This window comes from Tricharina praecox, assembly GCF_024521635.1.
Source record: "Tricharina praecox strain CBS 144465 chromosome Unknown BZA05scaffold_17, whole genome shotgun sequence".
NCBI lineage: Eukaryota > Fungi > Ascomycota > Pezizomycetes > Pezizales > Pyronemataceae > Tricharina > Tricharina praecox.
Window position 1 is genome coordinate 540708 of NW_026250419.1, and position 20376 is coordinate 561083.

Below are 20376 nucleotides of genomic sequence, written 5' to 3' on the forward strand. Positions count from 1 at the left end.
AACGCCGGAAGCGAGACTGTTAGACGTCGTGTGCGATCGTCGATGACACACTGCGGTGTCACTATTAAAACGGTGTAACTTCCCTTTGTCTCCGACTCTCGAGTCTCCGCTCGTCTCCGCTTGTACATCCCGAAGCCAACAGGTAAACCTTATCTCCTTCCTTCATTCCGACACAACCCCGCTTTGTAGCTTCCCCGAAGCTCTCCTGGCTTGCACCTGTCTATCCATTCCTCCGACTCTCTGACCATCTGTTCTCAGTAGCAGTCGAGGTATTCCTGCAGGGTGCAAAAATTCCTCGGCCGAAGACGTTCGTCGGGAATAAAACATTGACATGTGAGGCGGATTATATTTGGATCGGAGCTCTCACGATTATAGCGATCCCACCAACCGCCGTATTACTATATGAGAGAACTGGGGCTCGGAGAAGTACTTTCAAATGCGCGGCAGCGCTACGGACAGAGGTGGGTTGTATGGTCCCCCGCACAGCACGAAGAACAGTGGGAGAAGGCCCACTTTGTCCTTAACCCTATAGAAGGTGATATATGGAGGTATGTCTAGTATACTACCGGTTCTTTGATCCCCGAGTTCCCAATGTCATAGCATTGTTTAATATTAGCCGTTTGGCTTGTGTATGGCTATTTGATCGCTTTCGACCGCTGTCGCGGTTGCTGCTGCGTGCGATCCCCGGAGCTGGAGTAGTGTGCATATCTGGTGACGGACGAGCGAACTTGTCACCGGAACCGGCTCAGGAATATAAAGGGTATTTAATGACGGATCTTGAGCCAGATGAGACTGCAGGGTTTGTGGCTGGTATGAGTTGCGGTGGCTGAAGGGATGTACATGTTCAAAAGTCGAATCACATGATATCACCCAGTCTCCCCATTGAATCGGCACATTTCCTGCTCATGGGTCCGGTAGAAACGCAATCAACTCGGACCTCATACTATGTATCATCATGGCCGCCTCCTGAAGTTTTAGATAAAACCCCTCACCCTCCCCGACAGGAATTACCGAACGCCAATTACCACTGCAACCCGTCGGATTGCCCATCATATATCGCTCTGCAAAGCCAACAAACAATGGCAGCCGAAAAGCAAGTCATTCCCACGGGGAATCTGAACTCCGATGCCGAGAATATACCACCTCCAACTAGCGACTGCTCGCAACAACCGGACTCATACCTCGACATAATCAACAGCCTGAACGAGACCATAATTGCACAAAAGATGGCAGCCGAAAAGCAAGAAATTCCCCCAGGGGATCTAAACTCCGATACGGAGAACATACCACCTCCACCCAGCGACTGCTCCCAAGTCCAACAACCGGCCTCATACCTCGACATAATCAACAACCTGAACGAGACCATAATTGCACAAAAAGAAGTGATCAGCTCTCTACGCGCTGCTTTAAAGGACCTCGAAGCACGCCACGATAGGTATGAAGCACTGATGAAGATAAAGTATCCAGAGGTGAGCGGGGCAGTGGTCGTAATGCGGAAGTGGTGGGAGGGAAAGAAGCGGAATCAGAAATACGTCTGGGACGAGGTGGTGGAGTGGGAAATGGGTAGCGAGCCGGAATCGTCAGTCGAATATACAGATACATAGGAGTAGTTGTAATGCAATACCACCGTTTCCTAAGTCATGATTATCGGTTCGAAGTCAATCCTCGGCCGGCTGTGCTCGCTTTCTGTTGCCTGTGGTGTAAACCTCATTTTCAAACTCCGCGTAACAGGACCCGTAGGAACGGCGAGTTATATCCTGCTGATGAAATATCTGCCATTCGAGTCGAACGGTTTCACACTCATGCTGGGCCCTGCTACGTACTCTTCCAATCCATCGGTCAACCTACGCCGTCGGCGGAAACAGACGAGTGAGCGATGCTGATTCCTATCGCCTTCATGCCACCAGGCATGATGTGCTTTCCTCGCCTGGAGCCCAGTAATGAATCAAAAACCTCGCCTCCTCGCATTGCAGCCAGGAAGGCGATGTTTTAGAGGAAACCCGAAGGAAAAAAAACTCGACCACGTTTGGGGCGTTATGTCAGTCCGCTGTGCTCTTGCCACTGCTATGTGCTTGCTCTTTACTCTTGCCACTGCTGTTGTGCTTTGCTCATGCCTGTGCTTGAAGAGAGAAGATGGAAGGAGAGGGGGTGAGGGGGTTTTATAGCTATCGCCGCCGGCTAGCTTGGAGGTTGGAACGTGGGTCTTGCCCTTTGAAGGGTCGTTTGCTAGCTAGTGAGCGTTTCTCTCGACCTTTGAAGAATAACCCTAGTTAGGGCTTCTTCTTCTCCCACGCACATTCTAATTACCTTCCTTCCTTCTCTTCCTCTTTCTCTTCCTCTTTCTCTTCCTCTTTCTCTTCTTCTTCCTCTTCCTCTTCCTCTTCCTCTTCCTCTTCCTCTTCCTCTTCCTCTTCCTCTTCCTCTTCCTCTTCCTCTTCCTCTTCCTCTTCCTCTTCCTCTTCCTCTTCCTCTTCCTCTTCCTCTTCCTCTTCCTCTTCCTCTTCCTCTTCCTTACTACCACCACCACACCAACACCACTCGGTAATCTCCTTTCTACAAAGAAAGGAACCACCCGACCAGCACCAGGACGACACTAACAGGACGACACCACCGGTGCGGATCGAAAAGAAGTACAACAACAATCGTCCATAATTCACATCATAGTTCTCAATACCTTGAATGTGACAACGTGGGCATGCAAACAAGAGGACGTTTGCGGTGGGAATCTGGGAGCCAACTGGACAACAACTTGCTCGGCGGATACTAAAAGATCAACAGCTTTTGTGGGGAGGGAGTGCGGACGAATGCGGGCTGCACAGAAGACAACAACCGGGATCACGTACCCGCGAATACGGCGGATCAACAAACCAGCAACTCGACTATCCGGCGGACACCAAACGAACTCCCGAATATCAATGGACGTATATCAAAAATGCATCCTTCCATCACACCTCAGTATTCAATACTGAGGTTGTGATGGAAGCGAGCGTATGCAGACATGCCGGCATTCGGGGGATCTTATGTAGTATGTAGTAGGATCGTGGATAGAAATTATTCAGCCAATGACGGGTCATAAACCGAATATTATACCCAGCTCGCTGTAATTGCTCTTCCCTCTTTGCTGGCGATTCCTCCAACACCGTCGATAATCGACCCACCTTCAGTTTTGCTGGTACTCCCGCTCACTGACGCTTGGACAGTAAATACTTGCAACTCCGGATCCCAAGATCACCTCGGAGCTAGTGGAACCTCTGTATGTTCGGACAAACACCATTAGTATTACTACCGTAAACAGCCTCGAGACTCTCCCGGAAATCCCCGTGTGCATCAGGTAGAGGCAGAGAGAAACGAAGAACGAAGAGTGTATACTCTAGTCGGTATCAATCCACATTGTCTTCCCTGCTTACCCCGCAAGCCACAGGCACACATTCCTCGATCCCAACCTTTGCCCAGAGCCCATAATGATCACTAACCCAGTTCCTGCCACCCTTCCTCACGCTCTGCTCTCCCATCGGTGGAGTATACTCTAATCCTACCCCAATCCTCCTTAGCTTCCTCACATTACCGCCCTCGATCTTATGATCCGCAAACCTCAGCTCCCCAAGAAACAAGACCTTATCCAGCCTGGTCGGTGGAAACCTTCCAGGCGGCTGATAGCCCCAAGTATGGCCCTCTTCCGCATCCCAGTCCACTTCTAGATCCCACACATCCCTCAGCCCCACCACCGCCGGGAGCATCTCATCATCCGGCCTGATGGCATTCATGTCCCCCGCCACAAGCACCCGACAAAGTTCTCGCGAACCCAGCCGTCGCTGAGCACCGCGGCGAGGGCCTGCGCTGTGACTTCTTGTAGGAGCAGGATGGTGTGGCTTAGCAGTGCGGGAAGGACGGTGGAGAGGTGCGAGAGTGCCGCTTTCGTGCGCTCCGCGGAGTGATCCGCCATGAAATCGATGTTCCAGGTGATTACGTCGATCTCCGTTGATGCTGCGAGCGGAGGGACTGCATCGGTGTTCTGTGAGAGCGGCCGCCAGATGCCGGAGGTCCGCGCTGGCCAGAAGGCGGTGGCGGGCTTGTCGTAGATGTAGGAAATTGTGGGCTCCGGAGTGGGCGTGGGTGGGCGGGTCACGGTGGTGGGCAGCACTAAAGTTACATCCAGATAAGCTTTCGTTATTAAAGTTCGAATGGCTCAGGTGGATAGAAATAAATTACCTGAACTCGACGGATCTGAACCACCCTAGTGGTGCGAAGAGTGTGAAGAAACGCCGAGTCGCCATGAATAATCCTAAGACCGGTACCGGTATTCCGGCGGAATTTCGTGGGATTTTTGAGTATCTACGGATTTGGTTGCGCACTAGGGCCGAGGGGATGATGCTTAGCTCGAGTCCTCGTAATTTGGGGAAGGCAGTAACTATTGCTGAATTGACTTTTCCTAGACTTGGTGTCCCTGGAATCGACAGCTGGGCGGGGTTAACGTGCACCACGCACATGGCCAGAATCGAAGAAATCACAAGAGTCACTCGGCTTTACAGGGGTACATTGTTCGTGTTACTAAGCAGAAATGACTGTCGCGCTCTGTTGTCTGCCACCACCATGAGAGGAGCGACATGTAGGATAACTAGAGTACATTAGGTATACAGATGTGGGATCAGACAAGATAAGTGTAAGGCTAGTCGGATCGGTGGGTCCGAACGGCGGTGATAGCCGGCCAAGCCAGATCGGGTGGCACTGAACGTTATGGCTCTTCGAAGTTCGAAGTTTAATAGGACCTCAACTTCTCTATCATCCTTCATTTTCGCCGTTTCGCTTCGCGAGCTACGTCACTTCTACGACGACAATAGGTATTTACAGAGGTACGCGTCCCCAACCATATGGGCTGTACTCTAGCTAATTGCCGATTCAACGGAAACAGTGGTCTCCTGCCCTGTCGTTGGGAAGCTCAACAATCATCACGAATGAAATTCCGAGGCTGACTGTAGTAGGTAGCTAGAACAAATGGTCGGTTGGTCGGATCGCATGTCCTTACATACTGCTCGCCTGGATATCGACCGATACGCTGACAAAGCTTCAGAGATAGTAATCACATATATCTCCAGCATTCGTATGTACCGTACGGGCCCCCGGAACTATCTTCTTCTTCTTCTTCTGGGGCTGTCGATTCGGTTTGCTTTTCTGCACTCAGCCTTCCACTAGAGCACGTCCTCATCTTTGGCAGGAACATACGGATGGCAGGTGGGGACGGGCTCCTAGCATAGAGTACCGTCTTCCGGGCTGTAACAGCTAGATGAACCTCCGGGTCGCGCTGGGCAAGTCACCATATGACTCCGCAGAGCCATCTCAAGTTTCAAACGACCAATAATCGCGGTTCGTTCGGTAGCAAGGTTCAAGATGGCGATGCAGGCAGATGGGATACTCGGCAGCTCGGTGGGCCCTGGGCAGAGTTCCCTCTGCCGACTGTAGCAGTCGTCAGCTACATATAACTATCACCTACGTACGTAGGGGCTCTGGCAAACCGTACAAGGCTGCGAGGGATTAATCGATGATCCCGCAGTCTTGCAAGTCTAATCAGGGATTATCCATCGTTATCGCATGGTTGACAACGTAAACGGTACTTCCCGCCCAATAACCACGGACGGGATCATGGAACGCGTTCGCCGCCGCATGTACGATCGACGTCGCGGTAGAGTTGCGCCGGCCGCTAGCCTGCTGCTGCTGATGCTCGTATTCCGGTGGATAAATATCCCACCCGTGACCCAAGTCTCCACCGTAACTAGCTGACAGACCACGGCAGCCTATCACATCCACTGCCGAAACTGGCTTCATTGGAAGTCACCCGCTCTTGATTTCTCAGCAAGGGAAAGTTTTTATTTAGTTCGGAGCTACCACTGGAACTATCCGCACGTCACTAGGAGTCACCCGCTAGGCGTTGATTTCTCAGCAAACGAGAAACTTCGTAGTTCGGGTCGGGATCTTGGAACGGACGTGGAGAGACTTTGTGCCGACTTTTCCTGTAGTGGCCCGGTTATGGGCAAGTGGTTACCTTTTTAGCGTGCACGTTGCGGGAAGCATGGGTAAGTCTTGGACATTGGCGTGTGATCGGCCACTGCGTTTATCTTTTCGGCAAGTCGGAGTGGCCGCTGTATGGCGGGGTACAGGTACTTAAGAGCATGGCTCCCTCGTGGGTGGGGAAAGGTACAGACAACATCTACACAAACACTTATACCCAGCTTCCACCAGACCTCAAATCCAACATGACAGTCACCACCGAATCCAATGGCAATGGCAAGTTCATCGCGTCTCTCCCCCACCTTCTCGGACTAACGGCTCCCCTCCAGGCCAAACCGCCGCCTGGTCCGCCTCCAACCCCCAATTCACCCTCTATTCGCACCGTGTTGGCCCGAACGGCTTCAAAGTCGCGCAGGTCCTCTGCGAGCTCGGCCTGCACTTCCGCACCATCTTCCTCGAATTCGGCACCGGCGAGAACGGCATCAAGTCGCTCGCCTTCGAGGCCATCAACCCGAACGGCCGCATCCCCGCCCTGGTCGACCACAGCGCCAATGACCTCGCCGTGTGGGAGAGCACCGCTATCATCACCTACATCGCGAAGAAACACGACACTGAGTTCAAGGTGTGGGCGCAGAGTTTCGAGGATCAGGCGCTGATCGAGACTTGGCTCGCGTACCAGCTTTCCGGTCAGGGCCCGTACATCGGACAGGTCCGTCCCCACCCCCCGCGACCGCTCTAGAATCGTAGCTGACGGCGAGATACCCAGGCAATGTGGTTCAGCTACTACCATTCTGAGCAAGTGCCCAGTGCTACCGCACGGTACATGGCCGAGACGCGGCGTGTTCTCGGCGTGGTCCAGAAGCAGCTTGAGCGCGAGAACAGCAATGGCTGGCTCGTGCTCGGCCGCATGACCGTTGCGGACCTGTCGTTCGTGCCCTGGTACAGGCTGCTGTACAGGCTCGACATGAACGTCGAGGAGGAGTTCCCCGTCGTGTGGGAGTGGATGAACAGGATGATCGAACGTCCCGCTGTCAAGGAGGCGTATGAGGGCTCCGTGTGGCCCCCTGTGGGCGAGAAGACGAAGGTGTAGATTGTACTTAGATACCCCGGGCGTGGAGAGCGATGTGTTGTGCGCGTATGTATACATCAGTAGGGCCATATAGAATCAATACTTGTCTACGGACCCTAGTACCTACCTCGTTTGATTCCAGCAGGGCCACATGGTGACCAACTTGAACGGAGTACATACACGGGTAAAAAGCGTGGCAAACGAAGTGATTTCGGGCGCAGCGGGAGTGGCGAAGGGAATGATTAAATTGAAGTTACGAGCCAGCCTTTATGCAGCCTATCTAGACTATGAAGATACGGTATACACACTCTGTTACGAGAAAGCATCGCTGTATCCTCAGAATCCCGCGAGTACGGTAGATGACGGAGTGATCGCCTACGAAAGCACTCCTGTGGGTATCACAACGAAAGACCCCTGACGATTATAACAAAACATTTCAAGCTCCAGTAAATCAGTAAACCAAGTCTACCAAACCCGCATCATTGTCCTACCTACGGCACCTCACACGTGCCAGCGCCTCCCCTTCCACCGGCGGTCTGCATGACACAATACTTGGTCATAGCCGCAGTCTCCTTCTCCGTCTCCGTCTCCCTCACCGTAGCCGTCTCCCTCACCGTAGCGGTATACATAACCCTCGCCGTCACCACCGCCTTCGTCGGCCACAGTCCACAAGTCTGCCCCGCTGCTCCCACTGCCCCCGCAGCACAATCCCCCACCCCCATACCTGCCACAGCATCCCCCGCCCCACCGCGCCGTGTCAGCGTCAGTATGCACACGACCATGATAACGGTAGCGCACATGGACGGCCACAGGTATCGCAGGCCGTAGTGCAGCGAGCCGGTCCAGCGGCGCCGCGGCTGTGGGACCAGCCCGAAGCGCTTCAGCGTGCCCAGGATCTGGAATACGTGGGATAAAGACTCCAGGAGCTGGAGAGATTTGGAGCCCGCTCTGCTGCTGCCGCTGGAGGGCGCGCTGGTTGGTGGGCAGGGGCAGCTTGCGGGTTGCTGTGCTGCGGCTGGCCCTGCGGCTGGCCCTGCGGCTGGCGCGGCGGGGGTAGAGGGTGTACGGCAGTCGCAGTTGTGGCACGCTGGCCCCGTGGGCGCGGTAGGATCGGTAACGTTGTGGGAGGGCAGGCATGACGGCCCGTGGCCGTGGTTGGGAGCCCTGCTGCCATCAGGGTTGGTCACGTTAGTAAACAGGTTCTTTAGGGAATCTACTAGCTCTGAAAAACTCTGGATTGTGACGTCAAGTGCGGGTCTGCCTGCGGCGGCGGCTGGGGCGGCGGCGGCAGGCGTAGGTGGGGGGTTGTCTGCCATGGCTATACGGATATTGATATCGAGAGGAGGATGGAGGGGAAGGGGGGGGGGGGGGATACCAATAATTTTTTTTGATTGAGGGATACTTTGAGCCTTCCAGTGGAAGGGCATGGACCGTGAGCCAGCGACTTTCATGCGGACTCGGGAGTTGATGGCGAGACTCGGGATGATATCACAAAGAATAGCGACCTCGTGATAATGCCAGTCGGTAGTAGAACATTCTCCGGTTCACCACCACAACCTCCTATATACATACGAAAAGCGGGATGTGCATGTAGGTATGAGGTATGTACTTCGTTGGTGTGCACAAACGATGCTGCCCGCTGGATCAGATGGTCGCTTCCCGAATCATCGTCTTCCACGGTTCCAGACGCCGAGTCATCTTTGCTGACAGATATGGAGAGTATGTACCTTTTATATACCATGGAATACGGAGGCAACCTTTTATATACCATGAATACCATGACGGGAATATAGCGACCTTTATTATGGCCGCAACAGGCGGGCGACAGGCGGTCAGAGTCTGGTGTGAAAATAATATTGGTAACTGCGAGCGGGCATGTGCGCAACATTGCACGGAGCGGAAAATCCACCACTCATGAAATCCGTAACACAGAGCGGAAAATAAATAATACACAAATGAAACTGCTATGCATTCTTTTTTGTCCGAAGTTTGCAAGTACCCGCCTTATGCCCCGGCCTTCCACAACTACCACAATGTTGCTGAGTTCTACCCGATGCTCTGGCCGCCGCCGCGCGTTGCCCTGCAACCGCCGCACGCGCCTGCTGTCGTTTCCCAATAATTTGACGATACTATCCAGCGGGAGCAGGTGGATGGCAGTTGTTGGCTTCTGAGGCAATCGCGCCGGGTATGATAAGGTGAGCGGCACCATGAAGGTTTGCAGTGCCATCCGCCGGGAGGGGTGGAGTAAAAAACGAATGGCCGCATGTTTTGACTACAATGGATGATTAGCAACTACTACTTCAATGGTAAGAAACCAAAAAACAACTAACCTGTAGGTGCTATTCCAACGAGCGTAGGTAAAGGTTTCGAGTATAAAATCAACAGTATCCTTTCAGAGTTCAAGAATAAGTGCTAGAGCGTGGCTGCACGGTAGTAGATTGAGTTGAAACTGTTTGCAGGTACACGTACGGGCCGGTAAGTCTACCGCATACTGGATATGTTCGGTATCGTGAACAAATCCAGTATCCTCAGGCTCACGAGTGACAGTATGTAAACGCGCAATACGAACATCGTTGTTGATGAGTTTCTGGATACGAGGAGTGATAGTCTGTCCAGGCGCAGGATTCTGGGCAAGTTCATAGCGTTCCTGGCGTGCTCCCATCTCCTGGTGTCAAATACCATCCAACAATTCAAAGATCCCCAGCTCTCGAAGGTCTTTGAGCATGTTGAGATTTTCGACTGCGTTCGATGTTTGTTACCCGCAGCGACGATGAATTCCACCCGGAATCATTCCGTCGACCCAAAGCGTAGGATCGATCTTCGCAAGATAGTCTGCAGCAGTAGGTTTCTTCTCACGCAGTACGCTCATATCCGCATCGTAGGCAACACGGTTGATTGCCCGAGCCAAGCTCCAGAAGTTGACTTTAAAGTCTTCATGGCCATTCTTCTCGAAGTTTCGTCGCAGATGCTCCAAGCAGAAGAGCCGTGTAGCTGTAGGACCGAGAACATCTTCCGCCGACTCGAGAAGCGCTTTATCGCGGTCGCTCATGATCGTAGCCGTGCAGACCTCCGGGATAGCAGCTTTCAGATGCGAGAAGAAATACCGCCAGGAGTCTTCGTTCTCGCTCTCGACAACGGACCATGCGAGGAGCATGGACTGTCCATTGGCATCGATACCGCTCGCAACAAGTAACGTTTGTGGATAAAACACCTTCAAACATGTGCCGTTGATGGCCGTGAACTGCCGCGATTGTGCGAATGCGTGTCGCGACTCAGCCGGCGAAATAAAAATACGTTGGAAATCTCGTTTTCGCGGGTTTTTTGGTGTTGCCGAAGGCAGTGTTGTCAAATCGATAAAACAGTTTGGACTGTGCAGCTTGAGGGCGTGGAGATACGCCGGAAGATGAAAGAACTGAAGAGCGTGAGCGGCACTGCTGGATGCTACCAAACTGTTCCGGCACTCGAGCGCTGCATTGTAGTTGACTGTTTCTCTATGCCGAAACTTGACCGCGGCGATGATCTGTTCGGGGGTGACCTTTCTCGTGACGTGGAGAAGTTTCGACACCTCTCGTCGCAACCATTCCTGGCTGTTGACATGACTGTGTTTTGCAGTTTTTCGGGCGGGACAGGTGTGAAGCGGCTTTACCCGCCGTACCTCGACTCGGTCCTTTTGTTGCGTCGCATACACTCGGAAGGGACATGGCTTTTCGCGGTACTGGTGGCATCGGTAGTCGACTCGTGTGCGGTCTTTGGGGTGTAGCCGCGTGGAAAAGTTCTCGGCCGTGGCCCACGCCTCGACTGCTTGCTTCAAGGCAAGAAAGCATTCGAAAGATGATGATGATAATGATGGCGGAAGGACAAAAGAGTTGCCCCTTTATTTTCTCACCAGACTCTGACCGCCCGTAAGCTGTCGCCCGCCCGTAGGCTGTCGCCGCCATAATAAAGGTCTGTGGGTCAAACTGTATCCCTGTCATGGACTCATGGTATTCATGGTATATAAAAGGTTGCCCTGTATTCCATGGTATATAAAAGGTACTATATGTACTCTCATAGATATGGGGTACATACCTCATAGATACGTATTGTACATACGGAAACGCGACGTCCCAAGACCGCACGGCTCTGGTTAAAGAAGCGTCTAAACGGATATATGCTGTGGGCCGTGGCTTCCGGAAAGCTGGCATGGGGGTTGATTTATCGAAAACAGTTCACCACCACGTAGCGTGATTTTGGATGTTGCGGGCGCGGCGTGTTAGGGAGGACATTTGGTAAGTTTCGGTGGACGGACATCGATCTTTTCCGCATACTTAGAGCTACCGCTCCTTCTTGATGATTTTCAGTTGGTATTTCTTTGCTCACTTCACACGAATAGAGAAACAAGTAGTAGGTAGCACACGAACACGCCTCAGGCATGCTATTCACACACACTATGTATCAAACAATGTATTTACAAGAACACTCCTCTCTCTCCCTTTTCTCCTCTCTTCTCTTCTCTCTTCTCCGCCTAGTTCCAGTAGCTCCTGTACCTTCCAGCGGGGGTGCACGCGGGAACCTTCGACTTTCCACTGTAGGTAGCAGTGACGGTGACCGTCTTCTGCTTAACAGCCGTGGGGGAGACAGTGACGGTCTGGTAGACGGTAGTCGCAGCGGCGGTGGTGTCATCGACGTACTCGGTCGCAGTGTTGGTGGGGTAGACGGTCAGCGTGAACTTGACGGTCTGGACCATGGTGCTAGTGACGCTCTCGATGCGGGTGGAGACGAGGGTGGATGTCATGACGCCATCGGTGCCGATGGAGGAGTAGGACTCTACGGGCGCGGCGGTGGTGGGAACGGGGGTCTCGTACACAGGCGCGGTCCCGTACACAGGCGCGGTCCCGATGGGGATGCTGACGATCACGGTGGTAGTCGGCTCGGCGCTGTAGCTGTCGACGGCGGTGGTGGAGGCCGTCTCAGTCGGGTACGACTCGGCGCTGGTCTCGGTCGGGTAGCCGACGAGGGTGGAGAGGAGCTCGGTGGGGATCGCGACCGACCAGGGGAGGGTCGAAGGGAAGTAAGAGGTGCTGTAGTTTCCGTGCGCAGACGCGGTGGAGGGCTCCTCGGTGGGGTAGGCCGCAAGGGTGGTGGAAGCCTCAGTGGGGTAGGCTGCGACACTGGTGGAAGCCTCAGTGGGGTAGGCTGCAACACTGGTGGAAGCCTCAGAGGCGTAAGAAGCGACGCTGGTGGAGGCAATGGCCGCCGCGGTCGAGCTGGCGGAAGCGCCACCGCCTTGGTAGACGGGAGGGCCGGGGATGACGTAGGAAGTGGGCACCGGGTAGTAGATGTTCAGAAGGATACCAGCATCGTCGGACGAGTATCCACCGGGGAACTTGACGGTATCGGTGGGCACAGCAGTACCGGTACCGGTGATCACAAGGTTGGCGCAGACGGGGTAGAACTAAGGCGATAATCAGCATATGTTTTTTTGTGGGATTGAGTGAAATGGGAGGTACAAACCTGAGCACCGTTCACAGTTCCAGCGGAGTGAAGGGCCAACAGCTCGTGACGGAGCAAGTAGTTACCGGGCGCGATGTCGGAGGGGATCGAGGCGGTGTAGGTCGAGCCATCGTTGATGATTGAATCCGAGGCCCATGTTCCATCTGCCAGGAGTCCGGCCTCGTCGATCTTGAAGAAGTCGAGGGTGGTGGCGTCAACCTCGCTACAATCGCCATTGCAGTTGGCCATATAGGTCATCACCGGTCCACGGTGGCTCTCGGGCCACACGGTCCACGAGAACTTGACCGACGAACCGGCAGCAGCGGTTGCGGAGATGGCGCCGGCCTTGGAGTCGGCGTTACAGGCGATAGCGGCGGAAGACACGTCCTCGACGGGCCCGTTGGAGGAAACGGTCCATCCGATGAGGTCGGGGATGGGGTTCAAGTACGGAGTGCTGTATGGGTTGTACATGTCGTACAGCTCGTCACCGATGGTGAGGTTGCTGACGATGCCATGTGCCATAGTGGCAGCGGCGAAACCCAAGGCCGAGATGATGGTAGACTTCATTGTGATTTTGTAGTTGGGTGAATATAAACGCAGGTTTGATGGTCGCTCAGCGAGAAAGAGTGTGGGATGTCAAAGGCGTCGAGCCTGAAGAATCAAAGCAAAAAGGAATGGAATAGCGAAGAAGCCTGCGTCTAAGGAGTGACAGTGAAGTGGTGAAGAAGTTTCCATGGAAGGGCGAAGCCCGGTACTTTATACACTCGAACATGCACCGGCAGCGATCTTCAGGAGGCCACTACGGACTTTTTTGCAGTCGTCAGGCCCCCACGATGCGAAGTGACACAGCACTTTATTTCTCCGTACATACCCGGCATGGGGGTCGAAGCGGGGACCAAACAGAACGAAGGATGGCGGACTTTTCCAGGCGATTGTTTGGCTGTTGTCGATGTTAGTTGGTAGTTACTAGTAACTAGCACCCTCATCACTCATGTACTCTCCGATGCAGGCGGTACCGCGGATAAAGTGCCAAGTCGTCCACCGGCCATAGCTCCCCAGTTGGAAGCTTGTAGAGTAGAGTAGGCGGAAGTGGGGCCCTCGTATGTATGAAAGGTAGGCGGTAGGCGGAAGAGGCATGTCGACATGTCGGTAGAGTAGAGATGTACTCTAGGCGGGGGAGTCCGCGCGATGTGTGATGGTTGATGCGTGATGTGATGAATGCCAGAGTATTACCAGGTAGTTGCTGGTGCCACTCGGGCTAGTGAAACCACTAACCCGCCCGCCAACGTTTCATGCCAGCCCGTGTTACACTCGCTAACATCCGACCCTTGCCAATGGCACTCTAAAGTCGATGCAGGCCCTGGATTTGCCCTGCGATCAGATTAAAGGGTGCACATGTACCGGCTATAAGGCGTGGGGTCGGACTGTTGTCATCGCGAGCACTCAGGAGTTTAGACATGCTGGCGGGATTGGGTAACTATCAGGGTCAAGTCGGCTCGCAACCTCATCGCGAGCACTCTAGAATGCACATGCTAATGAGTATAGTAGGCATCTATCAGGGTCAAGTCGGCTCGCAACTTCATCACGACCACGTTATTCCTCCCAAACTGGCGTTAATATGTATACCCGGGAGCTTGCGCAATCATCGTTGCTTCCCGAATACCCGGATAAACACGAATACCGCCTTGCAAGCCCCAGCCGCCGCCGTCGTCGTTATCGTCAGGACCGACACATCGTAGGGTCACAACTCGTCAAGGCACGGAATGGGATGCCGGAGCGAAGCCGAGATCTCTTCAGGTGCAGTTTCACAGCGACCCAGAGCCGCGAGGGCGATATGCTAGCCGGTACCTACATAAGCAGAATTCAAGTGCAGGTACATACACACCTACACGTGCAATCCCGGCTACGGAACGGAGGCGCCCCGAAATGTCGATTCTCAGTGCCGTCTCTTGCCCCTCTTGCCCCTCTTGCCCCTCTTGCCCCTCTTGCCCCCAACCGAGATCACTCGCGGCTCTTGCAGGAAGGTGGCCGCCGTGGAGAACTGGCTAATATACGTGCCGCCATGCCGCATAATTAAGGTATCTCTCCCCTTTCCATGCGGCAGGCGGGGGGTGCGTATTTGCTGCATCTTCTTGCTCGGCCGGCAGGTCCTTGACGAGGCCTGAGCCCCCAGTCTCATATTGGTACCTGGCATCAGAGCGGAAAAGTGTGCGAATATTGTACCGGGGGCCGATAACTATCATTATTCTGTGTATGTATATACATACATACTGGTCATCTAGGTAGTTGTACATAGCTGCGAGCATGAATCCACCCCAATATCCCCGAGAAGATCGAATTATGGAAAGAAAGAGAAAAAAGCCGCTACCTACTCCAGAGGGCCAGGTCAGGAGTGAAATAAAGGAGTAAAACCATGGGAAAGATCCAAGTGGAAGCGCGGGAGATAGCCAGCCAGCAAGCCAGCCGGCACTGTATATCCAAGGCGCAGTATATCATATATAAACCACGTAAACTCCCGCCCGCCCCATTTCGAGCCGGTCCATCCGTGACAGGAAGAATTGACACGAAATCCCGCAAGTGGCGAAGACGGGATGCAATCTTGTACGGGGGATGGGGGATGGGGGTCCCCTAGGTAGCCTATATAGTAGTATGTACTCCCATGGTATACAGTCACTTCGAACCGCTCCACCGCTGGGATTTGATCGTCGTCGTGGTCGTCGTCGTGGATATAGCACTCCAACTTGCTGAATCCCCACCCAACATAGTGGAACCTTCCGATAGTTGGTTATCCCCCGATCCTGGCGGCAGCGGCAATGCGGATTGAATCTATAGACCCTAGAGAAGACGCTCGGAGGAACTCCAGCGCGTTGGCAAAACCCGGGTTGACAACCGGTTAACTTCTGGACCACTGCTTGTGCGGATGTATAGTCTTTCCTTGGTAACAGTTCCGAAGACCTATCCCCTTGCATGAACAATCCAAGTCTCTTCCTATCAGTATTCATTGGGTGTTGGTCGATAAGATTATCAGGTTTAGGACAGCTAGATAGCGGCGGTGACGACGTAGAGTTGTAAATGTTGGTATACACCCTGAGTCCATGGACGCGTCTCCGCCCGTGTATAGTATGACTGTGACCACACTCATACGATAGCAACGATCTTCCATACCGTTCCCCAATTCCCGATTCCCGACCTCGACAATGCACAGGCTACAGCCCCTCAACCCTCCACTAGAAATTTCTAGGTCTGCGTAGTATCTATAATCACACCGGCGTTTCTCTGCCCCGCCGCGGCTACTTCGTGTGACGTCCCGCAAACCTTTCTTCGAATCGACTCGAGGGCTGAGTCGCTGCGAGAACCATTAGTACTTACCTATGAAGGTATGTATATAGGTTTTCCGAAAATCACCCTTGAATCCACCACTCCCCTCCGCTATGACGGTTCAGAGTCTCAAATGCAAATACCTAGGTTGGTACCTACAAAAGCACTCGACTCGGCTCCTGATGTCGCGTGAGGTATACCTACCTTCTACCTAGGCCAGTACTATATCTACTCACTTGAGTGCCGGGACCGTACTTATATATAGACGGAGGGGTGAAGGGGTGTGTTTTCTCGGCATGAAGTTTTCCATCACGCCCTTTGCACAATTTATCACTCGGGAAAACTCGAGTGAGATTACCGTATGCGGTGAGGGTTTGTGGGCCGGAGACGGCGGCGGTGCCAGTGCAACCAGACCATCGCTGCCACAGCTGCACACACGCACGCACGCACCACACGATAGACCAGCGCAAATACGGCGTGGACCCTAAGTATCACTGGAGAGTACTTGCTTTTCTTTTCTTTTCTTTCCGTCTGTTTCTTCGATGTCCAGTACGTAAGAAGATGAAGATGAAATTCCAGAAGGTGGACACCCTGTGCATACTAACTAAGCCGCGATACTCTAGGGTCCTGGCCGGCGGTCGCCTGTCAACAACTGAATAATTATCTTCCCACAGTACCGTATGGGGGGGCTGAACACGGCGCGCATCACATCGTATCACGCCGGCGACACAACCGATACTGATATCTTGCGATTTGACCACATAATTTGCATCGGTCCCTACCCAACACGGATGGTAGACAGGCTACCTGGGGTGAGTTTGGCATGATCTCAATATAAGAAATAAACTAAAACATAATTTCCAGCCGTAAAACCAAGGTCCAACGTGTTCCATGCCGTGTCGCAATCTCGCAAAAGCCCCACCCTCCGACATCCTTTTCCTACGTTTCAGCACAGTATAAGAGGCCCATCGTCGTCCTCCTCAAGTCAAGTACAAAAACTCACTGCGACGGGATAACCGGCAGTGTCACGTAGTTATGGAACTTCGGTCCAAAATGCAGATGATTCCTGCCTCTGAAGATTTTCTCCGGTCTGTACCATAATCAGCAGCCATACTACGATTGGAAGAGGGTGGTGGGAGCATACCGATCAGTTATCTCATTATGCAAAAAGATGCTACTGCCCTGGGTATCGCCACTAGCAACCTCAAACACGATTCTCGCCCCCTTCTCGACGACCACATTGGTCGGCCAGATCTCCACATCGACGGGATAGATCTCGCCGGGGATGACTGGCTGGACGTCGGTAGAGAAGTAGTCTCTGTGCGGAAGCCACGACCGGTGTCGCGCATGCTCCGTGTTCACTTTGCGCAGCGAGACGCGCAGCCAGCCTTTCGTCAGTGGCGCGGGGTCGCCCGCCGTGCCGGTGTAGAATATCTCCTTTCCGTCCGCGCTTAGGTGCCGCAGCGTCAGGAAGAGATCGATGTCGCTGGGAGTGGGGCCTGTGGGGTCCGGCGTGACGGAGACGTTGAGGTGCGCGACCACGTTGCCGGTGATTTCCGTTTCGGTCTCGAACGGCGCGGTGGTGAAGTGTAGGAACTGCGGGGACTGGATGCTTCCCAGTGCGGGGTAGGAGACTTTTTGGTGGTGCGAAATCGTAGGGAGTTCCGTGACGAGGCCCAGGTCGTCGGGAGTGAGATGGTATTGTTGCCAGATGGTGCGTGCGATAGGCCATTCGAGCTCGGTACGCCGCGTGTAGGCCTTTTCGGCGATGGCGTTGTTGAAGCCTACGTCGCCTTTGCGGAGGACGAGATCGACCGGGGGCACCTTGCCGGGGACCGACCAGCCGACGCGGTCATCGTCTTTGAGGAATGCGTCCAGAAAGCTCAGCTGGACTTCGACCTCCTCGTCGTAGTAGAAGGGGAGATCGTGACGGCCGGTGATGAAGCGCAGGTACTTGAGCTTGCTGCCGGCATGAACCCAACCCTCCACGTTCCCGCGGAGATGAAGTAGTATCCCGCCCCAATTGGCGACGGATAGCAGCGGAACAGTAACATCCTCCATGCTGTACTCCTTGCTCGCATAATACTCGTCATCACGAAACTTATTATTGCGGTTGTCGATATTCTGATCGCGCCTGTTCTCTTCGAGCTCCTGCTCGCTCAATTCCCCACGGCCGTGCTGATTGACGACCACCTGTCGATTCCACCAAAACTTGATGAAGTTGTTCGCCAGGATGCCGCCATGCCTGCACCGGTCACGATAGTAGTCACTCATTCCCTCCCAGGGCACAATCGCGGCGAGGCCCTTGGGCTGGCGCGCAGCAACCCGCCACTGCGAGCCGGCATAGTAGCTGATCCCCAGCAACCCGACCTTCCCGCTCGACCATGGCTGCTCGGACGCCCACTCAACCACATCGAAGAATGCCTCGGCGGTGCCGCGGGACATGGTATTCAGCCGCCCGGGGGACGCTCCGATGCCCCGCTCATCGCACCGGATCACAACGTACTCCTTCGACGTCCAGAATCCGGGATCTGGCGTCTCCCATGCGGAATGTTCCGAGTGGTGCTTGGGGTTGACCTCTTGATACGACGGGAGCCGGAAACTTCCCCCATTCCGTTAGCACCACTTTCCAACCTCACAACCACAGCACAGGGACTCACTCGCGGTAGTGGATATCCTTCCCGTACGGGCCATACGTGACTAAGACGGGGAACTTCTTCCCCTCGGCGATTGAATGCGGGAGGTAGATATTCCCCCGAACCATCTGCTGCGCACTGGCGTCCGAGGTCTTGAGAGGGATCGAGACATTCTGGCGGTAGATGTATGGGAAGCTCGTAGAGTCTTCGGTCGAGATGTCAGCGTGCGAAGACATGGTGGGCGGTGGTGATGATGGTAATAATACTGCGGCGAATTCGACACTTCCAACGCGGGGAAGAAGGAGGTTTAACTACATGAGACATCTACAGCTTCGGATGTGGGGGACAGGGATCTGGACCTTCCCCCACATGGGCCGACGCGGATGCAGATCTAACGGGAACCGAAAACGGAGAACTGCGAGTGATGATCCTTAAGTCCGCATGAACCCAACAACCGAACCCCCCCACCTCCGAATGCGGACCGATGCGGATTCGGAGATAATGGCTTCTGCAGCCTTGTCGGCGTGTGTTGCGGAGACCGAGCCGAGTCGATGTGAGTTCGGCCATCACCCTTCTGATTGGGCTAACTGGCACTTGGAGGTGTCGGTATGTGTGAAGACTTCTGAAATTCTGCGGGGCCTTCGGTGTCCATCACGGACTGCATAGTAACGGTGGTCGGTATTTACTGCCTCATGTCACCATCATTGCGTGTCTTTCGAAGACTCACGACTGTCACAGCACAGTTATATCATGCATGTAGGTAGTTGCAATTGCGTGTTGAATAAACGAGCTACCTAGATCGTGGACCTTGAGGTAGGTGCGCCATCGCTGAGAAGCGCGCAGGTCTCCTTCGAGTTCTGAACTAAAGTTACCTACTCCCCAATGACATACTCACACCCCCCAGCCCCAATCCAAACTTCATGTAGCTGTCGCTTCCCCACATCCACCAACGCGCCAGACCCGAACGTTTCCTTCTCCCCAGATTCTAGCGATATCGTCATTTCGCCGTCCAGTATCAGATGGGTCGTCGCAGTGGCATGCGTGTGCGGTGGGTAATGCGCGTTCCTTTGTCCGCCCAGTTAGCGAGTGCGACGGAGAGAGGGGGCGGGGCGGCGCGGGCGGGAAAGAGAGAGAGAGAGAGATACGGTGAGTCGCGCCACGTGTAGACATGCTTGTAGCCGAGATTTCGGACAGTCGATTCGGCTTCTTTGCAGGTGGGCATGCTCTCTGTGTTGTGTCCGCGGGGTAGTATTGAGAGGATACGATGCGGAGCTCGGGGTGGTTCACCGTTCATGACGTAGACGTGGGATCAAACGCTTGTGCGACGGCAACACGACGCGCATGCTACTATCCGTCACCGGCGTGATCCCAACACGGCCTGCGGGCTCGCCATAACTTCGTATCGAATGGCATCTTTCGGCGAGAACGTGGGCGGGGCCGGCCCCTGAGCTGCTTCTGTCGGGATCCACGAAACTGGTGATCAGACAGTTGCACGTGCTCGGAACTTCCGATATCGGCAATTTCCTACGTGAAGATGGCGAAGGGCAAGGCAAGACATCAGGGCCAACTAAAAAGACCCCGCAGACCAGACGGTTGCCAGATGGTTGGAGTAAGTAGGTTGAAGGTAATTCGATGATGAAACAAAACCAAGAATCGGTTGGCTGACTGTGAGCTTCAGGAACCTCCGTCCAGTACTCGCACTACTAGCGTCGCACATCGGATTTCCAGAGGTGCAATTTGCACACCGAATCGAGGGACATTCCCGTGAAAGCACTTTCCGTATTCCCTCGACTGCCGACTCTTCAGTACCTGCAGGGGCTTTTCCACATTCCCTCGGGAACAGCTTCCCTCAATTGCAGCTTCCATAAACTTTCGGCT

At 54.0% G+C, this 20376-nt stretch overlaps 6 protein-coding genes across 6 annotated transcripts; 2 read left to right on the top strand and 4 right to left on the bottom strand.

Annotated features, from left to right (window-relative positions):
* Positions 1-1079: 1079 nt before the first annotated feature.
* On the top strand, positions 1080-1873 carry BZA05DRAFT_419857 (uncharacterized protein; the record flags this gene model as incomplete). Its single annotated transcript, XM_051485612.1, has 2 exons — positions 1080-1579; positions 1732-1873. 2 exons carry the CDS (start codon positions 1080-1082, stop codon positions 1871-1873), a joined length of 642 nt encoding a protein of 213 aa, XP_051338241.1.
* Positions 1874-3294: 1421 nt separating this feature from the next.
* On the bottom strand, positions 3295-4464 carry BZA05DRAFT_402408 (uncharacterized protein). Its single transcript, XM_051484107.1, has 2 exons — positions 4210-4464; positions 3295-4140 (listed from the first exon to the last, which is right to left on the bottom strand). Exons 1-2 carry the CDS (start codon positions 4272-4274, stop codon positions 3381-3383), a joined length of 825 nt encoding a protein of 274 aa, XP_051338242.1. The 5' UTR covers positions 4275-4464; the 3' UTR covers positions 3295-3380.
* A 1417-nt stretch (positions 4465-5881) lies between these two features.
* On the top strand, positions 5882-7185 carry BZA05DRAFT_84411 (uncharacterized protein). The gene is made up of 3 exons (XM_051488705.1): positions 5882-6279; positions 6333-6712; positions 6770-7185. Exons 1-3 carry the CDS (start codon positions 6165-6167, stop codon positions 7091-7093), a joined length of 819 nt encoding a protein of 272 aa, XP_051338243.1. The 5' UTR covers positions 5882-6164; the 3' UTR covers positions 7094-7185.
* Positions 7186-7563: 378 nt separating this feature from the next.
* Positions 7564-8388, bottom strand: BZA05DRAFT_446234 (uncharacterized protein; the record flags this gene model as incomplete). Its single annotated transcript, XM_051487062.1, has 1 exon — positions 7564-8388. One exon carries the CDS (start codon positions 8386-8388, stop codon positions 7564-7566), a length of 825 nt encoding a protein of 274 aa, XP_051338244.1.
* A 3791-nt stretch (positions 8389-12179) lies between these two features.
* Positions 12180-13111, bottom strand: BZA05DRAFT_339263 (glycosyl hydrolase family 61-domain-containing protein; the record flags this gene model as incomplete). The annotated part of the gene is made up of 2 exons (XM_051480925.1): positions 12180-12506; positions 12566-13111. Coding segments are annotated over 2 exons (873 nt in total), but the record flags the coding sequence as incomplete, so codon positions are not given.
* Positions 13112-16780: 3669 nt separating this feature from the next.
* BZA05DRAFT_84464 (Alpha/Beta hydrolase protein) lies at positions 16781-18836 on the bottom strand. The gene is made up of 3 exons (XM_051488707.1): positions 18523-18836; positions 17007-18464; positions 16781-16952 (listed from the first exon to the last, which is right to left on the bottom strand). The coding sequence occupies exons 1-3, from the start codon at positions 18732-18734 to the stop codon at positions 16862-16864; spliced, it is 1761 nt and encodes a 586-aa protein (XP_051338246.1). The 5' UTR covers positions 18735-18836; the 3' UTR covers positions 16781-16861.
* Between the last annotated feature and the right edge of the window lie 1540 nt (positions 18837-20376).

Excerpts from the sequence above, each read along its gene's own strand:
- BZA05DRAFT_402408 (XM_051484107.1), bottom strand. The coding sequence starts at position 4,274 with ATGGCGACTCGGCGTTTCTTCACACTCTTCGCACCACTAGGGTGGTTC. Across the intron at positions 4,141-4,209 it reads TTCAGATCCGTCGAGTTCAG|TGCTGCCCACCACCGTGACC; the intron begins GTAATTTATTTC and ends ATGTAACTTTAG.
- BZA05DRAFT_84411 (XM_051488705.1), top strand. The coding sequence starts at position 6,165 with ATGGCTCCCTCGTGGGTGGGGAAAGGTACAGACAACATCTACACAAAC. Across the intron at positions 6,280-6,332 it reads CACCGAATCCAATGGCAATG|GCCAAACCGCCGCCTGGTCC; the intron begins GCAAGTTCATCG and ends GCTCCCCTCCAG. Across the intron at positions 6,713-6,769 it reads AGGGCCCGTACATCGGACAG|GCAATGTGGTTCAGCTACTA; the intron begins GTCCGTCCCCAC and ends CGAGATACCCAG.
- BZA05DRAFT_84464 (XM_051488707.1), bottom strand. The coding sequence starts at position 18,734 with ATGTCTTCGCACGCTGACATCTCGACCGAAGACTCTACGAGCTTCCCA. Across the intron at positions 18,465-18,522 it reads AAGGATATCCACTACCGCGA|TTTCCGGCTCCCGTCGTATC; the intron begins GTGAGTCCCTGT and ends GAATGGGGGAAG. Across the intron at positions 16,953-17,006 it reads CATAATGAGATAACTGATCG|ACCGGAGAAAATCTTCAGAG; the intron begins GTATGCTCCCAC and ends ATTATGGTACAG.